At 35.3% G+C, this 21,237-nt stretch overlaps 3 protein-coding genes across 3 annotated transcripts; 1 reads left to right on the top strand and 2 right to left on the bottom strand.

The window, feature by feature from the left end:
* Positions 1-378: 378 nt before the first annotated feature.
* Positions 379-3,427, bottom strand: LOC129890669 (zinc finger BED domain-containing protein RICESLEEPER 1-like). The gene is made up of 5 exons (XM_055966172.1): positions 2,843-3,427; positions 2,007-2,728; positions 810-873; positions 577-724; positions 379-479 (listed from the first exon to the last, which is right to left on the bottom strand). Exons 1-5 carry the CDS (start codon positions 3,425-3,427, stop codon positions 379-381), a joined length of 1,620 nt encoding a protein of 539 aa, XP_055822147.1.
* A 5,029-nt stretch (positions 3,428-8,456) lies between these two features.
* Positions 8,457-14,894, top strand: LOC129888394 (MLO-like protein 9). Its single transcript, XM_055963376.1, has 15 exons — positions 8,457-8,915; positions 9,192-9,249; positions 9,331-9,596; positions 9,920-10,036; positions 10,212-10,269; positions 12,007-12,092; positions 12,506-12,580; positions 12,676-12,764; positions 12,886-12,935; positions 13,032-13,072; positions 13,175-13,348; positions 13,766-13,801; positions 13,884-13,951; positions 14,065-14,125; positions 14,347-14,894. Exons 1-15 carry the CDS (start codon positions 8,790-8,792, stop codon positions 14,641-14,643), a joined length of 1,602 nt encoding a protein of 533 aa, XP_055819351.1. The 5' UTR covers positions 8,457-8,789; the 3' UTR covers positions 14,644-14,894.
* A 225-nt stretch (positions 14,895-15,119) lies between these two features.
* LOC129889378 (uncharacterized) lies at positions 15,120-20,655 on the bottom strand. Its single transcript, XM_055964654.1, has 8 exons — positions 20,539-20,655; positions 19,640-19,920; positions 19,298-19,390; positions 16,614-16,758; positions 16,394-16,504; positions 16,224-16,306; positions 16,088-16,145; positions 15,120-15,471 (listed from the first exon to the last, which is right to left on the bottom strand). Exons 2-8 carry the CDS (start codon positions 19,901-19,903, stop codon positions 15,392-15,394), a joined length of 834 nt encoding a protein of 277 aa, XP_055820629.1. The 5' UTR covers positions 19,904-19,920; positions 20,539-20,655; the 3' UTR covers positions 15,120-15,391.
* Positions 20,656-21,237: the final 582 nt, after the last annotated feature.

Here is a 21,237-nt window from a genome sequence, read left to right as displayed (position 1 = left end):
AAATTGATGTCCCAAAAGGACCATCTACTAGTATCTAAGGTTGGGCGTTCGGTATTTGGTTCGGTATTTTCAAAGTTTGAGTTCGGTAATCGGTAATTCAAAGTATATACCAAATACCAAACTTTTAAACTTCGGTTTGGTAATCAGTAAAATAAAATTTGATTTGGTATGGTATTCGGTAATACCATTTTGATCTCATCTTTGCCTTTGCTGTCCCTTTAGGTACAGGTTCTAACAACCACTTGCACCACTAATATAGCTAATTTGAAGAGTCATAATTAGGATCCTTGTAAAGGGGAGAGTCTCTCTCATTTTTTTGCTTTTCTACACTAGTATAGTTTCTTTTTGTATGCATCTTCTATGCAGGTACCTACAACATCACTTTGAAGCTGCAGCCTGATGTGAAGGATCACCTCTCAGATTGGTTATCTTGCAGTTGCAGAGCTGCAACATCCAACTCCAAGCAACAACTTGCTGAGCTATAGCAAAGTGCAGACATGCACTTGTGCTATTCTTGGAGATCTCCAAAGAGCAACATCCTAGAGTTCTTCAAGGAACTTTACACTTCAAACCTACAGAACCACCAAAGTTGTTGCAGTTGAGCTTTCATAAGTGTAAGATGCAACATACAACAACCTACAACAACAACATCCAACAACAACAACTCCAGAGCTGCAGAGCTACATTGGGGTAGATCAACACACCATCTAACACCTGCAGCTCCCTACAACAGCCACTAAAACAGTAACAACCTGCAACAACAAGGACTTCAGTTTTATTCTTTGTGCAGGTATCATACAATAACTTACACCATCTTGCAGCTGTACCCTACAGACCTGCAATATGTCAACAACAATACCTGCAGCAGCTACACTACAGCAATAGCAATTGCTAGGAGCAACACACAACAACAGCAACAAACAACAGAACTCAACAACAACACCTGCAGTAGCTAGACCACAACAGCAGCAATTGCCAAGAGCAACACACAACAACAGCAACAAATAATAGCACTCAACAACATACAACATGCAACACTCTAAAAATGCTTCCAGATATTGTAGGTTACAGTAATTTCCAGCATTTGTAAAGTCCATAGAGTTGCGGCCTAAATTAATAGTTTGGGACATTAGTCGAGCGACCTTGAAAAAGTTAGTCGACTTGAATTAATCTTATAACACATTATAATCAAACCTGATCCAAAATCTGCTTTCACTATTTTTCAGCTTGAACAATCCAGTGAATATCATCCATAGGTAAAAAGAATTTAAAATGTGTCAACAATTAAACTAAGTAAAAAAATATAAAAATAAAATATAAAAACTAAAAAACATACCAAGTTCAAGTTTCATAAGATCATTAAAATCTTTTTTAATATTTATGGGATAAGGCTTATTTCGATGTCAATCTTGAAGACAAATAACAGCTTGCACCAATTTTGGAGTCAAAGAACTCCTAAATGAATCAAGAATACGACCCCCGATGCTAAAGGCACATTCCGATGCCACACTAAAAATTGGAATTGCCAACACATCACAATCCATCTCAGAAAGAATTTTATATGTAGGAGAATGAGCTTTCCACCATGACAAGATATCAAAATTGTCGTCATCATCATTCGGGTCTAGTTCTTCACTAAGATACTTTTCCAACTCTGACTACCACCTAAACTTGTACCATCTTGTTTGTTCCTCTTCATTTGTCTCCTATTTCTCACTTTTATTGATTTTGTGCTAGTGTTAGAGATAGATGAATTCGATGTCTGACCCGATAAATCAAAGAGAGAAGATAAGCGTCGAGATGCATTAGAGAATTTTGCTACATACTCTTCAAACATAGATTTCATGTAAGTCACCATTTTATCTTTTATTTTACTCCCCTTTTCATCTCCAAACATATCCTCAAGTGCGTCGCCAACATACTCAAGTTTGTTATGAGGATCTAAGATAGAGGCAATAAAAAGTACTTTATTCATTTTTTCAAGAGCACCCCAATACTTGACAAACTTTTCTTTCATTTTTTCTCCCATTTCTGCCAAAGAAGAATCATTGTCTTTCATACACTCTCTTAAATGATTGTGAAGCTCAATTATATCTTCAAAGTGACCATTAGAAGTGACGTAGAGTGAACCTGAAACCTTCTCAGTTAGATCATAAAATCTTTTAAGAAATATTACCATATTTCTCACCTTTTGCCAATCATCACTTTCAAGTACACTTGCAACACTTCCATCTTCACAAACATGATTAGCAAGATAAGTTGACAATCCACCATCTTCAAGATCAAACCTATCAAATGCACTCTCAAAATGTTGTGCGGCATCCAACATCATGTAGGTCGAATTCCACCAAATTGAAACATCTAAACATAATAACTTCTTACTGTCTATATTTTTTAGTTCACAATATTCCGCAAATTTTCTAATCCTTGTGGGAGATTGTCTAACATATTTCACCATTTTCCTAACACGTTTGATAGATGGACCAACTTCTTTCATGCCATCTTGCACAATAAGATTCAAAATGTGAGCCATACATATCACGTGAACATGGTTACCACATTTTATTTTAAATCCCCAATTAACCATTTGTTTGTGTAACTCTTTCACTATGACATCATTAGAAGAAGCATTATCTACAGTTATAGTGATAATTTTCTCCAATTTCCAATCAAGCAAACACTTACTAATACAACGGACCATTTCGTCACCCTTATGACTAGTAACAACCTGAAAGTTTAAAATTTATTTATGCAAAAGCCAATCACTATCAATAAAGTGTACTGTCAAACACATATAATTTATTCTCTGTATACAAATCCATGTGTCTGTGGTTAGATAAACTTTCGGTGATGTTTCTTTCAAATACTTCATAAACTTTTGTCTCTCCTCACCAAAAACTACATAATAATCCCTAGTCACTGTTCTACGGACTCGGAATAAAGGTTGGGTTTTTTTCATAAACTTCTTAAAACCTTCCTTTTCAACAAAATGAAAAGGAAGCTCATCAAGGATTAACATCTCAACTAAAGCCCTCCGAGATACCTCTTGATCAAAAGTCCAAATTGCCCCATCACGCATTTCACTTTCTAATGGAAAGTTTAAATTTGATTGTTTGTACTTGAAATTGAAAGTGTTAACCTTATTTGGATTTTTAGGATAAATTTTCAAATGTTTATTCATTCCACTTGTTCCATTTTTAGTTGAATCAGCTAAGAGAACTTTACCACAATGTTTCCACTTTGCTTTATTAATTCCATCTTCTATGTGCTTATCATAATGCGGCCAAGCAGTAGATCTTGATTCTATAGCTTTCCTCTTCACAGTCACTGAATGTTGTTCAACTTCCGGTGTTGAATCAAGAGACTCAGTAAGAGCTAGAGGTGCACTTCCACTGACATTGGTTGTTTGACTTGTTTCATCTTCCATCTAAACATAGAAGAGATTACAAATGTTATAAGACATAAATTGGAAGTGTAAAATAAAATCAAAAAAGAATAGATTTTTCTCACCTCTGATAGAAGAATTTATGCTAAACCTGTGTAACAATTCCACAAAAAGATTAGAAAACAAGGAACAGACAAAGGGCGAGCAGAGAAATAGAGCTTACACAGATGAATAACCTATTCGTCAACAACAACAACCCTCTTTGCCGCTACTAAATGGTAAACACATTATCTCACAACAAAAGGTTACCCAACATTCCTTCCATTCCCCTTTGTTGTCCCAGTGTTTTCAAAAGTGCTTGCTTCAACGCTTTAAGTGAGAAGCAGAAGCAAAGTGCACATAGGGCTTTTCTAAAGTATGCGTTTCTGAGAAAGGTGAGAAAAGCGAGAAGCATGCGCTTTAGTGAGATCTTGGTCTTTAAAAAATAAATTATAAAAATATACTTACGAGTTATGACAGCTGCGACCTGCGATTTCTTTTCCACTGCTCTTCGTCTTCGACTACTGGACTTCTCTTCAAGGTAAGTTCTCTTCTCTAATTGTTTTCTTCTTCTCTGATCCTCTTTTTAAATTTTTTTCCTCCTCTTCTTCTTTTCTCTGTTTCCTCTGCTGCTACAGTGCTACTCGATTGCACTGTTGAGTGTTGAGGATGTGAACTTGTGATCTGTGAAGGACTGAAGGGCGAGCGTCGGCCCCCGAGCAGAGAAATAGAGCTGTGAAGTATGAAGGACTGAAGGTCTCAATTGATGAGTGATGAACTGAAGGTCTGATTTCTGAAGCTCCTGTGAACTAATTTTGTGAAGGACTGAAGTGAAGGTCTCAACTAGGGCTAGGCATTTCAGATTTGGCCTTTGGGCTGGATATACATATATTGACAATGGGCCTTTTTTTTTACTCTTTTATGTCATACACACCTTTAGGCCCAACAGAATACAATGGGCTGCAGAATTGAACTATTGGTCATTTACTTATTTAATTTTGGTATTTGGAAAATACTGAATACTGAATGATAAAATTGTAAATACCGAATACCAAAACCAAAATACTGAAATATGAATTTTGGTATCGAATATCAAACCAAAATACCGAATTACCAAAATACCAAAATAGCCGGTTTGGTTCGGTAATTCAGTTTTTGGTATTTTATTTCTAGTCCTACTAGTATCATAGCTTCTGAATCCCAAATACGCCTGAAGCGTGGCAGACCATTGGGTTCAAAGGATAAAAATCCTAGAAAGAGAAGCGTGAAACATAATAAAGATGATATTATAAAAGAACCTCCTGAAGAAGGTCAAGATTTGAGTGATCCTGATATTCCTGAATAAATTAGTGAACCCGAGACTCAAATGAATGAAGAACTTTCAACAAGTTCTACTGGTGATGAGATAAATTTAGATCGATCAAAAATCACGATGGATAATGTTTTTGCATATAATTTTGCACTTAACCTCATGCAAGATAGTGAAATCCTTGAGCCTAAATCCGTCGAAGAGTGTCGACGTACATGTGATTGGACAAAATGGCAAAAGACAATTCAATCAGAATTAGACTCACTTGATAAACGTGAGGTTTTTGGACCTGTAGTCCAAACCCTAGAAGGTGTAAAATCAGTTAGCTATAAATGAGTTTTTTTGCGGAAAAAAAATAAGAGAAATAAAATTGTAAGATACAAGGCACGCTTTGTTGCACAATGATTCTCTCAAAGACCCGGGATCAACTATGAAGAAACATATTCACCTGTTATGGATGGAATAACATTTCGATATCTCGTTAGTTTAGCTATACATAAAAATCTTGAAATACATCTAATGGATGTAGTTATAGCTTACCTTTATGGTTTATTTGATAATGCAATTTATATGAAAATCCCAGAAGGATTAAAATTGCCTGAAGCATGTACTAAGTATCGGGAGATGTACTCAATCAAATTGCAAAGATCATTATATGGTTTGAAATAATCAGGGTGTATGTGGTGTAATCGCCTTAGTAAGTACTTGATAAATGAAGATTATATAAATGATGTCATTTTTCCATGTATTTTTATTAAGAAAACAGAATCAGAGTTTGTTACACTCGTCGTTTATGCTGATGACATAAATCTCATTGGAACCCCTGAAAAGGTCCAAAGGCGATTGAATATCTAAAGAAAGAATTTGAGATAAAAGATCTTGGAAAGACAAAACTTTGTCTGGGTCTTCAAATTGAACATTTAGTAGATGGGGTCTTTTTCCACCAATCTGCCTACACTGAGAAAATCTTAAAACGATTTTACATGGACAAAGCAAATCCATTAAGTACTCCAATGGTTCTTCGATCACTTGAAGTGGAAAAAGATCAAATTTGACCTCTAGAAGAGAATGAAAAACTTCTTGGTCCTGAAGTACCATATTTCAGTACTATTGGTGCACTTATGTATCTTGCTAACGCAATCAGGCCTGATATAACATTTTCGTTTAATTTATTGGCAAGGTATAGTTCATCCCCAATGCGAAGACATTGAAACGGTATCAAGCATATTTTGTGATACCTAAAGGGTACCATTGATATGGGTTTGTTTTATACTAACAAAGGTTGTGCAGACCTTATTAGTTATGCAGATGCAGGCTATTTATCAGACCCACATAAAGCTCTATCTCAAACAGGCTATCTATTTACATACAGAGGAACTGCTATATCATGGCGATCTACAAAGCAGTCTATTGTTGCTATTTCTTCAAATCATGCTGAAATAATAGCAATTCATGAAACAAGTAAAGAATGTGTGTGGTTGAGATCGATGATACATTTCATCAAAGAAAGGTTCGTCCTAAAAAATAATGTCAAAGTACCCATAGTTATATTTGAAGACAATGCCGCATGCATAGCTCAATTGAAAGGTGGCTTCATAAAAGGAGACAGAACGAAAAATATTTCACCAAAATTATTCTTCATACGTGATCTCCAGAAGAATGGTGATATTGATGTACAACAAGTTCGTTCGAATGATAATCTTGCAGATTTATTCACAAAGGCATTACCAACATCAATTTTTGAGAAGCTAAGCTATAAGATTGAAATGTGTCGTTTCCAAAATATCAAATGAAGTTTTCATTAGTGGGAGTAAAATAGGTGTTGTACTCTTTTTGCCTTAACCAAGGTTTTGTCCCACTGAGTTTTTCTGATAAGGTTTTTAATGAAGAAGCACTCAAGGCGTATTATCAGATATGTGTACTCTTCTTCCTTCATTAGGCTTTTTCCCACTGAGTTTTCCTAATAAGGTTTTAATGAGGCACATTATCTTTTAGAATCCAATCAAGAAGGCAACTTGCAAGTAACTCAAGTAGGGAGGATGGAATTATGTCTTCATCATGAAAGTAATGAGGGAGCAAACAATGTGTATTACAAATAATTATGTACATATTTTTCTTTTATACATGAACATCACGTGTTTTGTACTGTAGCTCGATCGTTTTTTTTTCAAAAAAGTTTGCCTATAAAAGGCATTGAATCTGCAATGAAATGTAGGACTCTTCAATTTTCATTAAAAAAGAAAAAAGATTTGTTGCAGGTGGGATTTGAACCCATTACATGGGAGCAATTCTTGATCCACTTATCCATTAAGATAAGCTTTTCACTAGTTTTCAAGAGTTCATTTTAATATATATACTTATAAATTAGAATTTGACCTTATATATAATGTAATTTTTCGACGAAGGAATTCGAGTGAACCCTTTGGATACCACCTACATCCGCCCTTGCTAATGGCTCTCATATATCTTTGCTTTGATACAATATAAGAACTATCTTTCCAACCAAAATTAAAGGACATGTGTGAAGCTTTTAATAATAATAACAGCTCGGAAATATATTTTTTGTATATTAATTATAATATATAAAAAAAATATACATATTTAATATATACATTTATTGATTAGTGGTTATAATTATTCTGGATCGAACGATCAAATATGTTTAAAATCCTATAATATACTAATATATAACAGAAAAATGTTTTATGAAAAATGTTTTCTTATTTTTTTATGTTTGGTTGGACAAATTTTTAGAGAACATTTTCTCTAAGAAAACAAGTTGATTAAAAATGAAGAAGATGATTTTTTTTAATGGAACTAGGGAAAAGAAGTTCATGTATAAAGTAATAGTTTATGTTTATTATATCATCCCCATGCACCCAACGCCCCAACCCCTACCATTGACCATCACCCCCGCCACCTCTGAGGCCTCACTCTCCACCCCCTTCCACCCCTATAGTATTTTGCTAAATTATTTATAAATATTTTTAAAATTTTATTTTTTGACTTACTTATCAAACTAGAAAATAAGTTAAAAAATCAACAGGAGAATATATTTCATGAAAAATATTCTACCTCGTACCAAACAAGTTTCCCAAGCTAGTAACATAAGTTCCATTTTTCTGTAACACAAGATGGTTCGAATCCCAAAATTTTTATTATTACACCAACATAAGTGCTCTTTCTCTAATTTAGATTTTTTTATCTTTTTCATTAGGCATTTGAACATCGACATTAAAGAGCACTATGAACTATATTGTCCACTCAATTGTCCTTTCTCATAAAAATAGAGATAAGATCTGCGTACATTTTACGTTTTTTTAATTCAACTTATGAGACTATACACAAGGACGGAGCCATTTTATAGATTTGAACTCCCTTCAGTGAAAAATTATATTATTTATACATGGTTAAAATAATTTTTTATTTATATATAATACATGTCGAACCCACTTCGGCTAGTTCATTAATCTATTTTTTCAGATTTTGAACGTGTTAATAAAAATTATGATTCCGCCACTGACTATACATCTATATTATTATTGTAATGTGGAACACAAATTCCATCATGCATTTTTTTTCTCGATTATCACAATATCGTTATGTACCCTTTTGTTAATTTTGCACGATGTCTTCATGTACATTTAAAATTTTATTTTCTGCGACAGTTGATATTATTATGGCTTCATAATCTAACTAAATCCCTACTAATACTCTCGTTAACATGTACAAGAGGGTGGGATAATAATGCTAAAAACTATGTCCAATTTTGTGCACATAACATAAAAACCCATCCTCCCAATTCCAACTACCAATACTAAATTCCCCACATTTGTCTCTTTCCCTAATATCACCCGGTTCAGTTCTGTTATTTTTTTTTTCCTTTTTCCTCACTGAACCGGTTCATGTTACTAGGCTCAACAAATGTAACTGGATTTTTTTGGCTCCCATTAACAAACTTTTCATAGCTTTTCCCCATGAAATCTATTCATAAAGTTGTGTAAATAGGGGAATTCTTTTTTTTATAAATTATAATAATAAAAAGAAGAAGAAAAAATGGCTGGAGGAGCTCCAGGTGCAAGGGAGTTGGATCAAACACCTACATGGGCTGTGGCTTTGGTCTGTGCTGTTATCGTTCTTATTTCCATTTTATTGGAAAAGGTTCTTCATAAAGTTGGACAGGTAATTTATTTATGTAACAAATTATTATTTATTAATGTGATTCTCTCTTTAATTTCCCTAGAAGGCGCGAATTTGAATTAATCAAGACAATAATTTGGACACGTATTCAAATTGCATCATTCCCTAGAAGTTGATCGTTACCTCTGGCCAGGGGCAGAGCTTGAAGGGTGGAAGGGGTTCATCTGAATTCCTTTCGTGGGAAAATAATCAATTAAAAAAAGAAATTATGATGAGCCCGTTGGTGGAAATTAATGGGTTGCATTCTTTTGGATACAGACATTTGAGAGGAGACGAAAAAGCGCATTGGTGGAAGCATTGGAGAAGATTAAGTCTGGTAAGGGCTAATTATTAAATTTTGGGGGTTTAGTTAATTAGTGATTGCCCTTCTTTGACAATCAATTAATTTTGTTTGTAGAGCTTATGGTTCTTGGTTTTATATCGTTGCTTCTGACGTTCGGACAAAACTACATAGCAAGAATATGCATACTTGAAAGAGTTGCAGACACAATGTTGCCATGTCCTGCCCAACAACACACAAAGTTGGCATACGGAGGAGGACATCATGCACCTGGACAAGGTCATCATCAACCACCACCTGATACCGGAGAAGCTCATCGTAGGCTTCTATCAGACCATATTCGGATATTAGCAGCTGATAGTCCTGCAGGAACCTGCAGGCCGGTGAGTACCTTTTTTGAGAATTCATATAACCGACCCCAGCTTGACTTGGGATTGCAGCGTCATAGCTGTTGTCTATATACATTAGTATTTGTTTTAACATGTTGTAGCTGGTAAGTTTGTTAATTTTACGTGACCTGATTGTGTATTCTGTATAACAAGCCTTAGTTGGTGTTAGAACCCGTTTTAACATATTTATTTTGATTCTGAAGTATACCGGTTTAACACAAGAAGGTTCTAGACTTATATTTGAACTCGTTATTTTTTTTGCTTAGTGAATAAATGTTCCTCGAAAATTTACAGGCTAACAGTAACCACATTGACAGGGACAAGTTCCACTTATATCCATCCATGGTTTGCATCAGCTGCACATTTTCATATTCTTTTTAGCCGTCTTCCACGTTATTTACAGTGCCATAACTATGCTGCTCGGAAGATTAAAGGTGAGATTTTTTCCGGATTTTCAATGTGACAAGCACAAAAGTTTTACCATTTTAGATCAAGATTGATTTCCCAACCATGGACATCCTTGAAATGTTAATCCACTTCTGCGCTTGTACTAAATACTTGAGCATTATTTTAGAGGCTAGAAGTGGTCATTCTCTTTTTTATATGCAGATTCGTGAGTGGAAGGAATGGGAAAGGCAAGTTGAGCATGATTATGAAGTATCCAATGGTATGGTGTGAAATCCTCATGATTTAATTCATTTTGCTTTCTCTATGGCCTAGTTTTACGCAGGCGCTAGATAGTTAATGAGGTAATTTATTGTCAGGAAAAACTAATCTTGAATTACTATAGAAGCATGATTGGTGTGACTTTTAGGATATCTATGTTATGTAATTGTGTATTTCATGTTTTAAATGCAATCAGTGAGTTGAGAAGAATCTGCTGGCACCTATGAACCTATAAATACTCCTTTGAACTTGTCATATGGCAATCAAGTGAGTTGCAAAGAGTGCTGAAAACATAGAGAGATGGACCACTTGATTTCTAATTTCATGATGTCAAAAGAACGTTATGAGCACTTGGCGTCTTTGCATGAAAGCAATACTTGGCGGTGTGGGAAATAGTAGAAGAGGGGTTAGAGAAACCCGATATGAGAAGGATATTTTGGAAAAGAGAAGGTAAAAGAATCAACGATCCTCACTCTCATCCATCAAGATTTGGATGATACTATGTTTGAGAAGGTGGTCACTGCAACCACCTCAAATGAAGCTTGGGAGGTTTTGCCAAATTCTCTCCGATGAGTAGATAAGGCCAAGAAGGCAAGGCTTCAATCCTTAAGGGTTAGGTATTTTAAAGCTTGAAAAATGAGAGAATTCAAATGAATTTTGGATTTGGACAAGGAAGAGGGAGATGTAATTGTAACAAATCCAATAATGAAGAGAAAAGCCAATAATCATCAAAAGGGCGTGGTCATGAATGAGAAGAGGAAGAAGTCGTGGTTACTAATATAAAGATATGGCACCTGGGCCTAACTCAACTCCAAAAGTTGGCTCATGGAGGAGAATTTCCCAAGTCCATATAATCAGACTATCATTTCATTCCAATTGGTTGGGACTCTAACCCACTCTAACACCCCCTTCACGTCCACGCCCAACTGAGTGTGGACCAAAAGTCCAAAAGGGGATGGACCTGCCTCTGATACCATGTAAAGATGTGGCACCTAGGCTTAACTCAAGCCCAAAAGCTAGATCATGAGGGGAGGACTCCCCAAGTCCATATACGCAGACCATCAGTCCATTCCCCAAACAATGTGGGACTCTAACTCACTCCAACAACTAGCAAATGAAAATAGGTGATAAATATCAGTATGAATGCTATAATTTTCATAAATTTGGTTATTACTCCTGAGAGTGTCATAGTAATTTTGAAGAGTGCCAATATTGTTCATCACAAGAAAGAAGAGGAGGAGATAACTTTGCTGCTAGCACCCAAGGAGGACGATAAGGATAATTTTAGTCTGTGGTATTCTGATAGTAGCATCAAGCAAGAACTTCAAAATTCAACTTTAGTCAAGTTGAAGGCTACATAGAAAATGGAGATAAATCTGATGTATTCTTTTCTTGATGAAGTTGAAGATTTCGAAAAATTGAGATCAAGGACTTGTGGTTGAAAAGAAACTTTAAGATTAAGGGGAGAATTAAGAAAGATTAATCTTGAAATTTTGTAACTATTAGGTACATGTTTAGTTCTATCCATGTGACTCTTAGGCTCTTGTCTTACGATGTGGTGAAGTTCATATAGTTATCCTCTACTATTTTTAATTTTTGTGAAGGCCAACCATTCAGGCATAAGTGATCTAAGAAATTTTTTTCCCGTTTATAGGATATCTTTTACATTTCACATTAAACCAAGAGGAATTTAATCTTTGCTTTTAATCTGTATTTCTTATATGATGTTTCTATGCAGATTCCTCAAGATTCAGGCTTACCAAAGAGACATCTTTTGTTAGGGATAATACGAGTTATGGGACCACCCCAATCATTTTCTACAGTGTAAGAAAAAATTAAAGCATCTGCCTTCTGCTTTTTTTGCATATTTTTCAATATTTTGGGATGAATGGGGGCTTTGATAGGTTTGCCTGTGATATTAAGAGCCTGTTGTTTTTCAATTTAAAACTTTAATGAGTTTCGTTCTATAATAAATTTGATATGATTTCACATTCTTCTAGGCATCCTCGCCATAAGCACGGAAATCACATTTGTGTGTTCCAGTTAAAAGATTACCATCTCCTAAAGAAAATTTGACCCTACCTTTGTGGGGTAGAGAGGTTGTTTCCGATAGACCCCGGAAATTACGGGGGAATTAGTTGGTGGTATAGTAATATAACATGGAATGTAACAAGTGAAATGTTGTATTACAACCATTGTTGTTTCTTATTTTCTAACTAGTTCCCCAAAATCTCCAGGTGTGCTTTTTTCGGCAATTTTTCAGGTCAGTTAGGAAAGCTGACTACTTGACCATGCGCCACGGTTTCATCACGGTGAGGTTCACAAATTGAAGGCTTCAAATCAAATTTTGTCTCTTGCAGGACAGAAAAAGATAGTTCTTTTGCTTATTGTTTTCCTCTTGTTGCAGGTCCATTTAGCACCTGGAAGTAAGTTCAATTTTCAAAAGTACATAAAAAGATCCCTGGAAGATGATTTCAAGGTTATTGTGGGTATCAAGTACGTGTCTTTCGACTAGAACTGAAACAAATTACTCAATTCTTCTCAGGTTTTGATCATGTGCTACATTGTACTAGCTAGAGGTATCTAATTATATATCGTCGTTTTTATACATTTGCAGTTCAGTGCTATGGTTTTCTGCAGTTGTTTTTCTTCTGCTGAATGTCCACGGTAATGTTAACGACCTTGATTGTTTCTTTTCAAGACATATTATCTCTAATCAGAAAGAATTAGCTCTAACTACCAATACAAATACTGTCCTTTCAGGATGGCAAGCTATGTTTTGGCTGTCCATACTGCCTCTAGTTGTAAGAAATTCTTTATCATTATTTCATTTACTTGTTTCCCAATTCATTCCATTAAAGTTGCTTTAATATTGAAGAAAGAACTAACCACTGGATTGGTTAAAGATAATCTTAGCAGTTGGCACAAAGCTTCAAGCAATTATAGCTCAGATGGCTCTTGAAATTCAAGAAAGACATGCTGTAGTCCAAGGCATACCTCTTGTTCAAATTTCAGATAGAAATTTTTGGTTTGGCAAGCCCACTCTAATTCTTCATCTTGTCCATCTCACCCTCTTTCAGGTACTCATTTCTTGCTTTCTCCGCCTCTTAGGCTCTCACACATGTCCGTTGTATGTGCATCTTACAAAAATAATAATGAGTTATATAAAATTCCAAGTAAAACAAGTGACAACTCTTCCAATTAAAAGAAAGAGCGGTTAAGGGTATGTATGTTTTATGCGAAAATAAGTGGAGTTCTTACTTATTTTCTAGTGTATGGTAAGTAAGCAAAAAATATTGTCCCAAAACATTTGTATATAATCCAGATAAACACTGTGGAGGGTGGGCTGGGTGAATGGTAAGGATGGGGACTTTAGGGGATGGGGGTGGGATGTGTTGGAAGGTAGAGAGGTGACTATCAATATGGAATGCCACTATGGAACTTGTTTGAACTTGGAAGTAAATATTAAGCTTAATCGTTTCCTTTATGTGATGCAGAATGCTTTCGAGATCACTTATTTCCTTTGGATAACGGTAAGTAAACTTTCTCAATTTTCTTTTCAATTCCTTCATGTCTATTACTTGGTTTAACATGATGACATACCATGTTCTGCAGTATGAATTCGGGCTCCATTCCTGTTTTCACGATAATTTTTACCTCGCCTTATTGAGAGTTGCTATTGGGTAATTGAACAAATACTTATCTTCAGTGTGTTAAGTTTTTGAAGTGTCAAAATTCATGTTATAATTTCATAACCATACTCTCAATTTATCTGATGAAAAGGATGCTTTGTCAGGTTAGGTGTTCAGATTTTGTGCAGTTACATTACACTTCCACTGTATGCACTTGTTACCCAGGTAACTCTTCATGTTTTCTTTTTCCCTTCTGTTTCAGATTCATTAGATGGTACTTACTACTAGTAGATAATTCTGTGATCATACATGAAATTAACTCGTGATTTGACGTTCATGGAGGCTAAGTGTTTGGATGTACAATGAGTAGATACATCCCATGCAAGAAGTACAATGACTACAAGAACATGTTAACTGATTTTCTTTCATTCGTTTGGATATTCTAGATGGGATCAACCATGAAGAGATCTATATTTGATGATCAAACTTCCAAGGCACTGATGAATTGGCATAAGAATGCAAAAAAGAAGAAACCTACAAAGCCTGGACCAGTTGAAACACGAACACTAGGGAGTCCAGGGGTATCACCTGAAACTTCCCCGAGTACAAAAGGTGGTCTCGGATCAAGAAAAATATCTAAAGTAGAGCCATTGCCCTCTAATCAGACCACCAACATTGTTGCTAGTGTTGACATTCCAGAGGAAAAGCCTCCCGCGAACCCTGACCTACTTACAGGTCTTTGATTGAGACAACAAGCAGAGATAACTCGTGTATGATAGAAAGGAAAAAACAAAGGGAACATACATACATTGACGTTGAAATGCTATAACTTGTGCTGGAGATTGGTTGTGTTACCCAGTTTCTCTGCACACCATTGAAGAAAAACTAGCTCCTTGTTCCAAATTCCAGATTGATGTTCAATTTTGAAAAGTCCATTTGCACTATTATGTATGCTTGTGTAATGAAGGCTATAAAAACCATGTTACACACTCTGAAAGTGCCTAGTTATACACATTTTGAGTATTAAACTTCATGTCCTTGCTATTTTACCAGACTAAGGTCTCATCGTGTACTTACATAACCTAATTCCACTAACTGCAAATGGACCAAGTAGGAAAGCTTTTTGGATTTGAAAACAACGCAGAACCAACATTGTTGACAATTCATATTTACTGCACCAGCCATAAGAGAAGACTTCATAATAGTCAGTGTTGGCCTCTGCACTCAACCCCCGAGATGGGAGAATTCCGATAATCAAAATTTTGAAACTGAAATCTCACTTTATACTATCAATAAGTCAGTTACAAGCTCAAAATGTTTCAAAGTCACTGTAAACAAGCAAAAAACACTGCAAAATGTGTAACGAGGGTCATTTGCCATCTTTTAAATATTTTACACAACTTAACCAACCAGAAAGGCCTATAGAAAGAAAACTAGCAAGGATAACATTCTAGAAAGTACATCTTAGGAGAATATAGCCAAGGCAAAAGTCTACAAAATCTTCCATTTCCGCTCCACAGCATTCGTGATCATTGATATGCAGTATGCAGCACTCAATGGATAATCTGAAACTGCAAGATGCATAAGATGATTAGACAAGGTTCAGCTGCAGAAAAAATTGCCAAGATGATTTTTGTGTAGCGAAAACAGCATGGACCTAGTTGAGCATTTACATAGAATATACATGCATGGCGCTAATAACTCATCAAACTTATCAGTATAACAAGACGAGTTATCATTTTCAGGGGATGGTGTAGAAGCATCAAGTAGGCTAAGATGCAGTTGAGAGCCATATATTTGCTTCAGAGTTGACAGGCTGACACTGAACCAAACAACTCATAGGGAGAGAAAAATCTCACTTTACAAGTTTGTAAGGCTTGTACTGGAATAACATGATAAAAATCAAAGATTATGTTCGACATTCCAACCATATCTACATTCTACAAAAGCCGCAACCTATTAATTCTCATTTATCAAAGTCATAGGTGGCTCTTGAGAAGTATATTTGATCTCCAGGAAGATCAACAGTATGATAGTGTTAACAATTGGACATAAAGACAGAAGTAATAGATATTCACATTCCTGAACACTAGCCATGCAAATCAAGACAAAGGCAGAAGAATCAAATGACAGCACTCCAATTTTGTTGGACACAAAATAACAAGAGAAAAGGAAGACATAGCTTACTCGATAAATAATCTTCGACATAATCTTTATCAATTTTCCCATGGGCCATAGCTCCAACCTGCATATGTCAAATATCAAGTAAACTATAACTTCATACTTAATGAAGTTGGCTATACAAAATTACACTAGAACATACCACAAAAACAAGGTTCAAGTCATTGTTGACGCCATTAACATAGTCCTGAATATCCACCAGCTTCTCAGAACTATGAGAGAAGCCTGATGCATAAGTGAAGTGGGGTATTAGTCAATTGTCAAAAAACGTTCCATTAGAGAAGGAAGGGACTAAAACAGAAAAATTATCACCTATCTTCCGACAGTCGATGGGTAGGTACTGTGTAACAGGGTTTTTTATAACACGCAACAGTTTCTCTCGCTTACCAACAGCAGTTATGCTCAGCTTTTGTAGCAGCTGCACTGAAAGTGAAGCAACATCAGAAAACAGAAAAATTAGACTAATCATAGATAGGATAGGAATAAAAACAGGGATGAGTGAAGAAATTTTGCTCAAGGTACTTTAACTTACACATGATGCCAGCAAATCTCTTAAATGTTCTAGGGATACGAACATGAGGTTTTACTTCAAAAAGGACACCTTTCTCAGTCCTCACATACAAAGCTTTTAATCGCCCAGCTTTATTTACTCGGCTATCTAAAATTGAAAGCATTGCCTGTGAAAGGAAAGAAGAACTTACACAAACATTTTAGGAAAAAGGCGAATGAGGATTTTTAACTAATTGCATCACCTAATAAAGCAATCATCAACTTTTTGCGATAATTAAGTGCAAATGAAGTTGGTCAACACTCAACACCAATTCCTTTCTTTCATTAGCTTTGCAAGAAATAAGAACTTATTTCACTTAAGTACTCTACTGAAAACGGATAGAAGCAGTAATTATTGCCCCAAAATGAGGGTAATAGGGCAAGAATGGACTTTCACAGGGATGCATTGGACATCAATTAAAATGTGTACATCCTACAAGCCCCAAGGAACAGTCAAGCAAATATAGCTACATCTAATCTTCCTGCTTACTCCCTCATGCTAGAAGAAGAATCTAACAGGAAGGAAAAATCTCATGTTCTCCTTTTCTATTAAACTTTTAGCAACTGCTGCTTATAGTTTTTTTCTCTTCTTCCTATTTCAACAAGAAATTATATACTAAAGAAGAAGCACCAGCTCGGCACTGCAATTCCACCTATGCTCCCCAGTTCCAATACACACTCAGAATCTGAACCAGAAGGAAGTAGAATAGAAGCAAGATCAAGTGGATGAACTCACTCTAAAGAACTAACTCTGAGCAAAAATATGGAAGGGAACCCACAGCCTAAGCAATCCATATCTGCATCTTTTCATGTAAGGTAATGGAGATGCTTTCGAAAGAAATAAAGAAGCTGACAGGCAGATATCATGCCTCGGTGCAAATTGTCAAATGTATAGATCAAACAAAGCAGCATAGAGAGATAGCCTGAGTTGCACAGAACCAGAAGGTGGCGGGTTGAGAAGGCATCTGATTTCATATTTGTTTTTTTTTCTCCTTTTGACAGTGGCAGAAACTTAATTGTTAAGTGTCAATTGGATAACTAAGCAAAAAAACATGTTGCCCACTTATCCATAGTCCTAACTTTGTTATGTTCTCTAAACTCTTCAGTAGAATTTTTTTTCTCTCTTGGGGCACAAAACAACTATTACAGATGGATGGCATATACTAGACGCTATTGCAAAGTGGATTCTAGAATTGAATAAGTGGATTCTAGAGCGATAAGCACGATCTTGTCTAAAGGTGTATGACCATTGCGATTGGAAAGATGGCAATTGGCAGAAGATGGATTAATTGATAAAGTTTTCGCACAACTATGTTAAGATTCCATTATGATAAACCAAAATGCCAGAGGAGAGAAACTAGAGAGTTTTGGAAGGCAAAGAGAGATCCATAGTGCAAATGAAACTGATTTTGGTGTTTCTTATTTACCTTTGGAGTACACGTGATATCCCCACTTGTATAAATGAGTGGGAAAATAACATGTTGGTAGAGTTTGAAAGAACTCATCTTTGTAAAAATTGTTGTACACAGCTTGTATCCAGAAGTTCTTTTTTGTATCAAAAGATATATCATTAATGACAAAAGGCTGTTTTGCATCCTATTCCATGTATTCAACTGAAACAAAATTTAGAAATGGGTAAGGGTACATATAGACTGAACAGACTCGGGTGTGCTCATTCCTAATTTCATCTCCTCTTTTCTCTTTCTTGCTCAATCCAAATTCATAGTGTACCCTTAGAGAAATAGAAATTTCCACCAGAGAAGTGAATGTATACTCACTAATATATATTATCAAAAGAGCTATAAGAATTAATACTTGGAGATTTCATGGACAACTACCAGATATCTCTCTCCTTATTGTTATTCCTTTATAGTAATTCAGGCACTGATTATCCTGGGTTACTCAGACTCAACTTGACGGCCTTGGATCAGAAAACATCATCTAAATGACTCTTTAACGCTCCTTCACTCCAAACTTGTTTGAGACTCTTTCAGTTTTGCCTGTTCCAAAAAGATTGGCAACTTTCTACATTAAGAAACTATCTAAACCTACAATTTCTATTTTTATAATAAAAATGTTTACATCCCTTTCTTTTGCCATCAACATGACTTGTTGGAGGTCCCACTACACACAGACAAATAGTTTTATGATAAGGGTACTTTTGACACCTGGAACATATTTAGCTTATGTGTCAAAACTCTTCTTTTATTTTATTTCTGCCCAATAAATACCGTCAAACAACTTGGAAAAAAAGGACCATGTTTTAATGTCCACTAATCGAGCTCATGCGCAAATCCACACAAACTCTGTACAAAGTTCATTGTGTCTCAACTTGCTTGTTTTAGTTTTGACTGTCCAAATTGACAAACTTAGGTTGAAAAGTCAAATCAGTTCATCCACTCTAACAGGATCAGGTCTCTACTCACGACATACTTTCACTTGCAGGACTCAATACCTGACCAGGCCATTCCACCAGCCATCTCCACAAAAAGTTAACAAAAGTTTGACACGTCAACTTCTTGATGGTTACCATTTATCTATGTCCCACATGCATATAGTGTCTCAAATGACAAATGCTTAAATCTGAAGTCTACAGGAACACCATAGTGTTCATACTGTAGGAATATTGGGCAACAAGATAGGCCTGGAGTTCCAAAGTCAACTAACCTGATGCGCAATATCAGGCCGATAATCAGAAGGGTTCCGACCATTCTTCTTCAGAAAGTTGGAGTGTTCATCCGAGTTCAGAAGTTGGTAAGTCTGCATCAACAAGAGGAAGAGATCATTACACACCATAACTTCCACTTCCTTACACACGGTAAAGGGAAGGGTGAGCACTATATGCGATGCTAAAGATAATAATAAGATGAGCTAGTGGGAAGTTGGATAACATCATATAATACTGAAAAAGCTACAAGCTTCTTCTGAAGTGGACATTCAAAAGCTGCATAATCAAAACCATGATAAAAGTAGAGGAACAAAATGACATTTGCAAAGACAAAGACAGACCTTTCCAATTTTAGCAATTTCAAGAGAAGCTCTTTCAATGATAAAAATAACACCAGGTTTAGTGGTTTGATCAGTTGCAACAACAGGAATGCCAGCTAGTAAATCTACAACTCTTTCAGCTGCCTCGGTGTCTGCCTCAGTGTGTTCTGTCTTCACTCTTTTTGTTGATTCCTCTTCCAAAGGTTCCTCAATTTCTTCTTCTTTGTCGTAATTCTCTCCTTTCTTTTTTCTCTTCTCCCCTTTTACTTTGTATGCACGCACCATTTCGAAGTAGCTCAGTACTTCAGGGAAGCAAAAAGATTGTCAATTATACATCTGATACAAAATCATCAATACATATGCTATTGCATTAACAAAAGTTCCGTGTTTGTTTCTATACACACTTCCTTTCAATTTGTTTGTCTTAATTTCCTTATTAACCCATTTAAAAGAATATCTCTTTTCCTTTTTTTTTGCAACTCTTTAATTCTAAGTTTCCAACTTTCCGGACCATTTTGGTACATTGTATCTTTGATAACTTAAGATACACCAGATTCAAAAATTCCAATTTCTTAAACACCGTGTCAAGTTAAAAACACACAAACAAATATTGAAATAAAGAGAGTGTTATTTTTCTTTTGGTGAATGCCCAAACGTAAAGAAAAGTTTTGCTATAGTAATAACAATATAGCATATTTACATACTAAAAAAACTAGTTTTTGTTGACAGGAGCTTAAGTAAGAAATTAATTTTTCAAAATGTTAAATAAACCTACAATACAAGAGAACATGTAATATAAATCCATGAAAACTAGTACATATATCAGGAATTTTTTCAGTCATAAAACATTTTAAGGTATAGGAAGATTATATTACTTGTTAATTATTTGTAATTTATTCAAAAATAAACTAAAAGATTACCTATAAGCTTGTTGTCGAAAAGAGATGAAGAGAAAGCACTTCAATTCCGTCAGTGTTCGCTGCAGAAGAGGCGCAGAGAAGAAGGTTCAGATATTTGGGGATTTTCTAATTGGGCTTCGGCCCCAATGGGTGAAGAGGGCTTAATATGGACTAAATAAGATTCATGGACTTGAGCCTACCTTTTTTGCTTCTCTACTCTTCTTTTTTTTTTTAATCTTTAAATGTACCTTTTTTTATTTTAAATGACATAAATTTATTTTTAAAATTGCATTGAAGTCATGTTGACGTCAGTATCCACCCTAAATGATATCGATAAGGTATCAATATACTGATGGAGTATCACAGAGTTTTTAAGTTCAGTGCTATATAATATCGATATGGTATGAATATACCGACGGAGTATCACAAAGAATATATTTACTAATTTAGAGTTTAATAAATAAGATTGTCATTTTAATAAAAAAAATTTTAATTATTTTATTTTATTTCTGAAAAAAGAGTTCAATCATATATGATACTGACAAGGTATCAATATACCGACGGAGTATCATAAAGAATGAAGCTCAATCTTATATGATACCGATATGGTATTAATATACCGATAGAGTATCATAGAGGATTATTTTATAGCAGTGATGTTGATGTCATCATGACGTCATGCGCGAAATTAAAAGGGAGAAAGTGAAGTAAAAGGGTAAA

The sequence above is a fragment of the Solanum dulcamara genome, chromosome 5 (assembly GCF_947179165.1).
Source record: "Solanum dulcamara chromosome 5, daSolDulc1.2, whole genome shotgun sequence".
Taxonomy (NCBI): Eukaryota; Viridiplantae; Streptophyta; class Magnoliopsida; order Solanales; family Solanaceae; genus Solanum; species Solanum dulcamara.
This window is presented reverse-complemented; position numbering and strand designations above follow the sequence as displayed.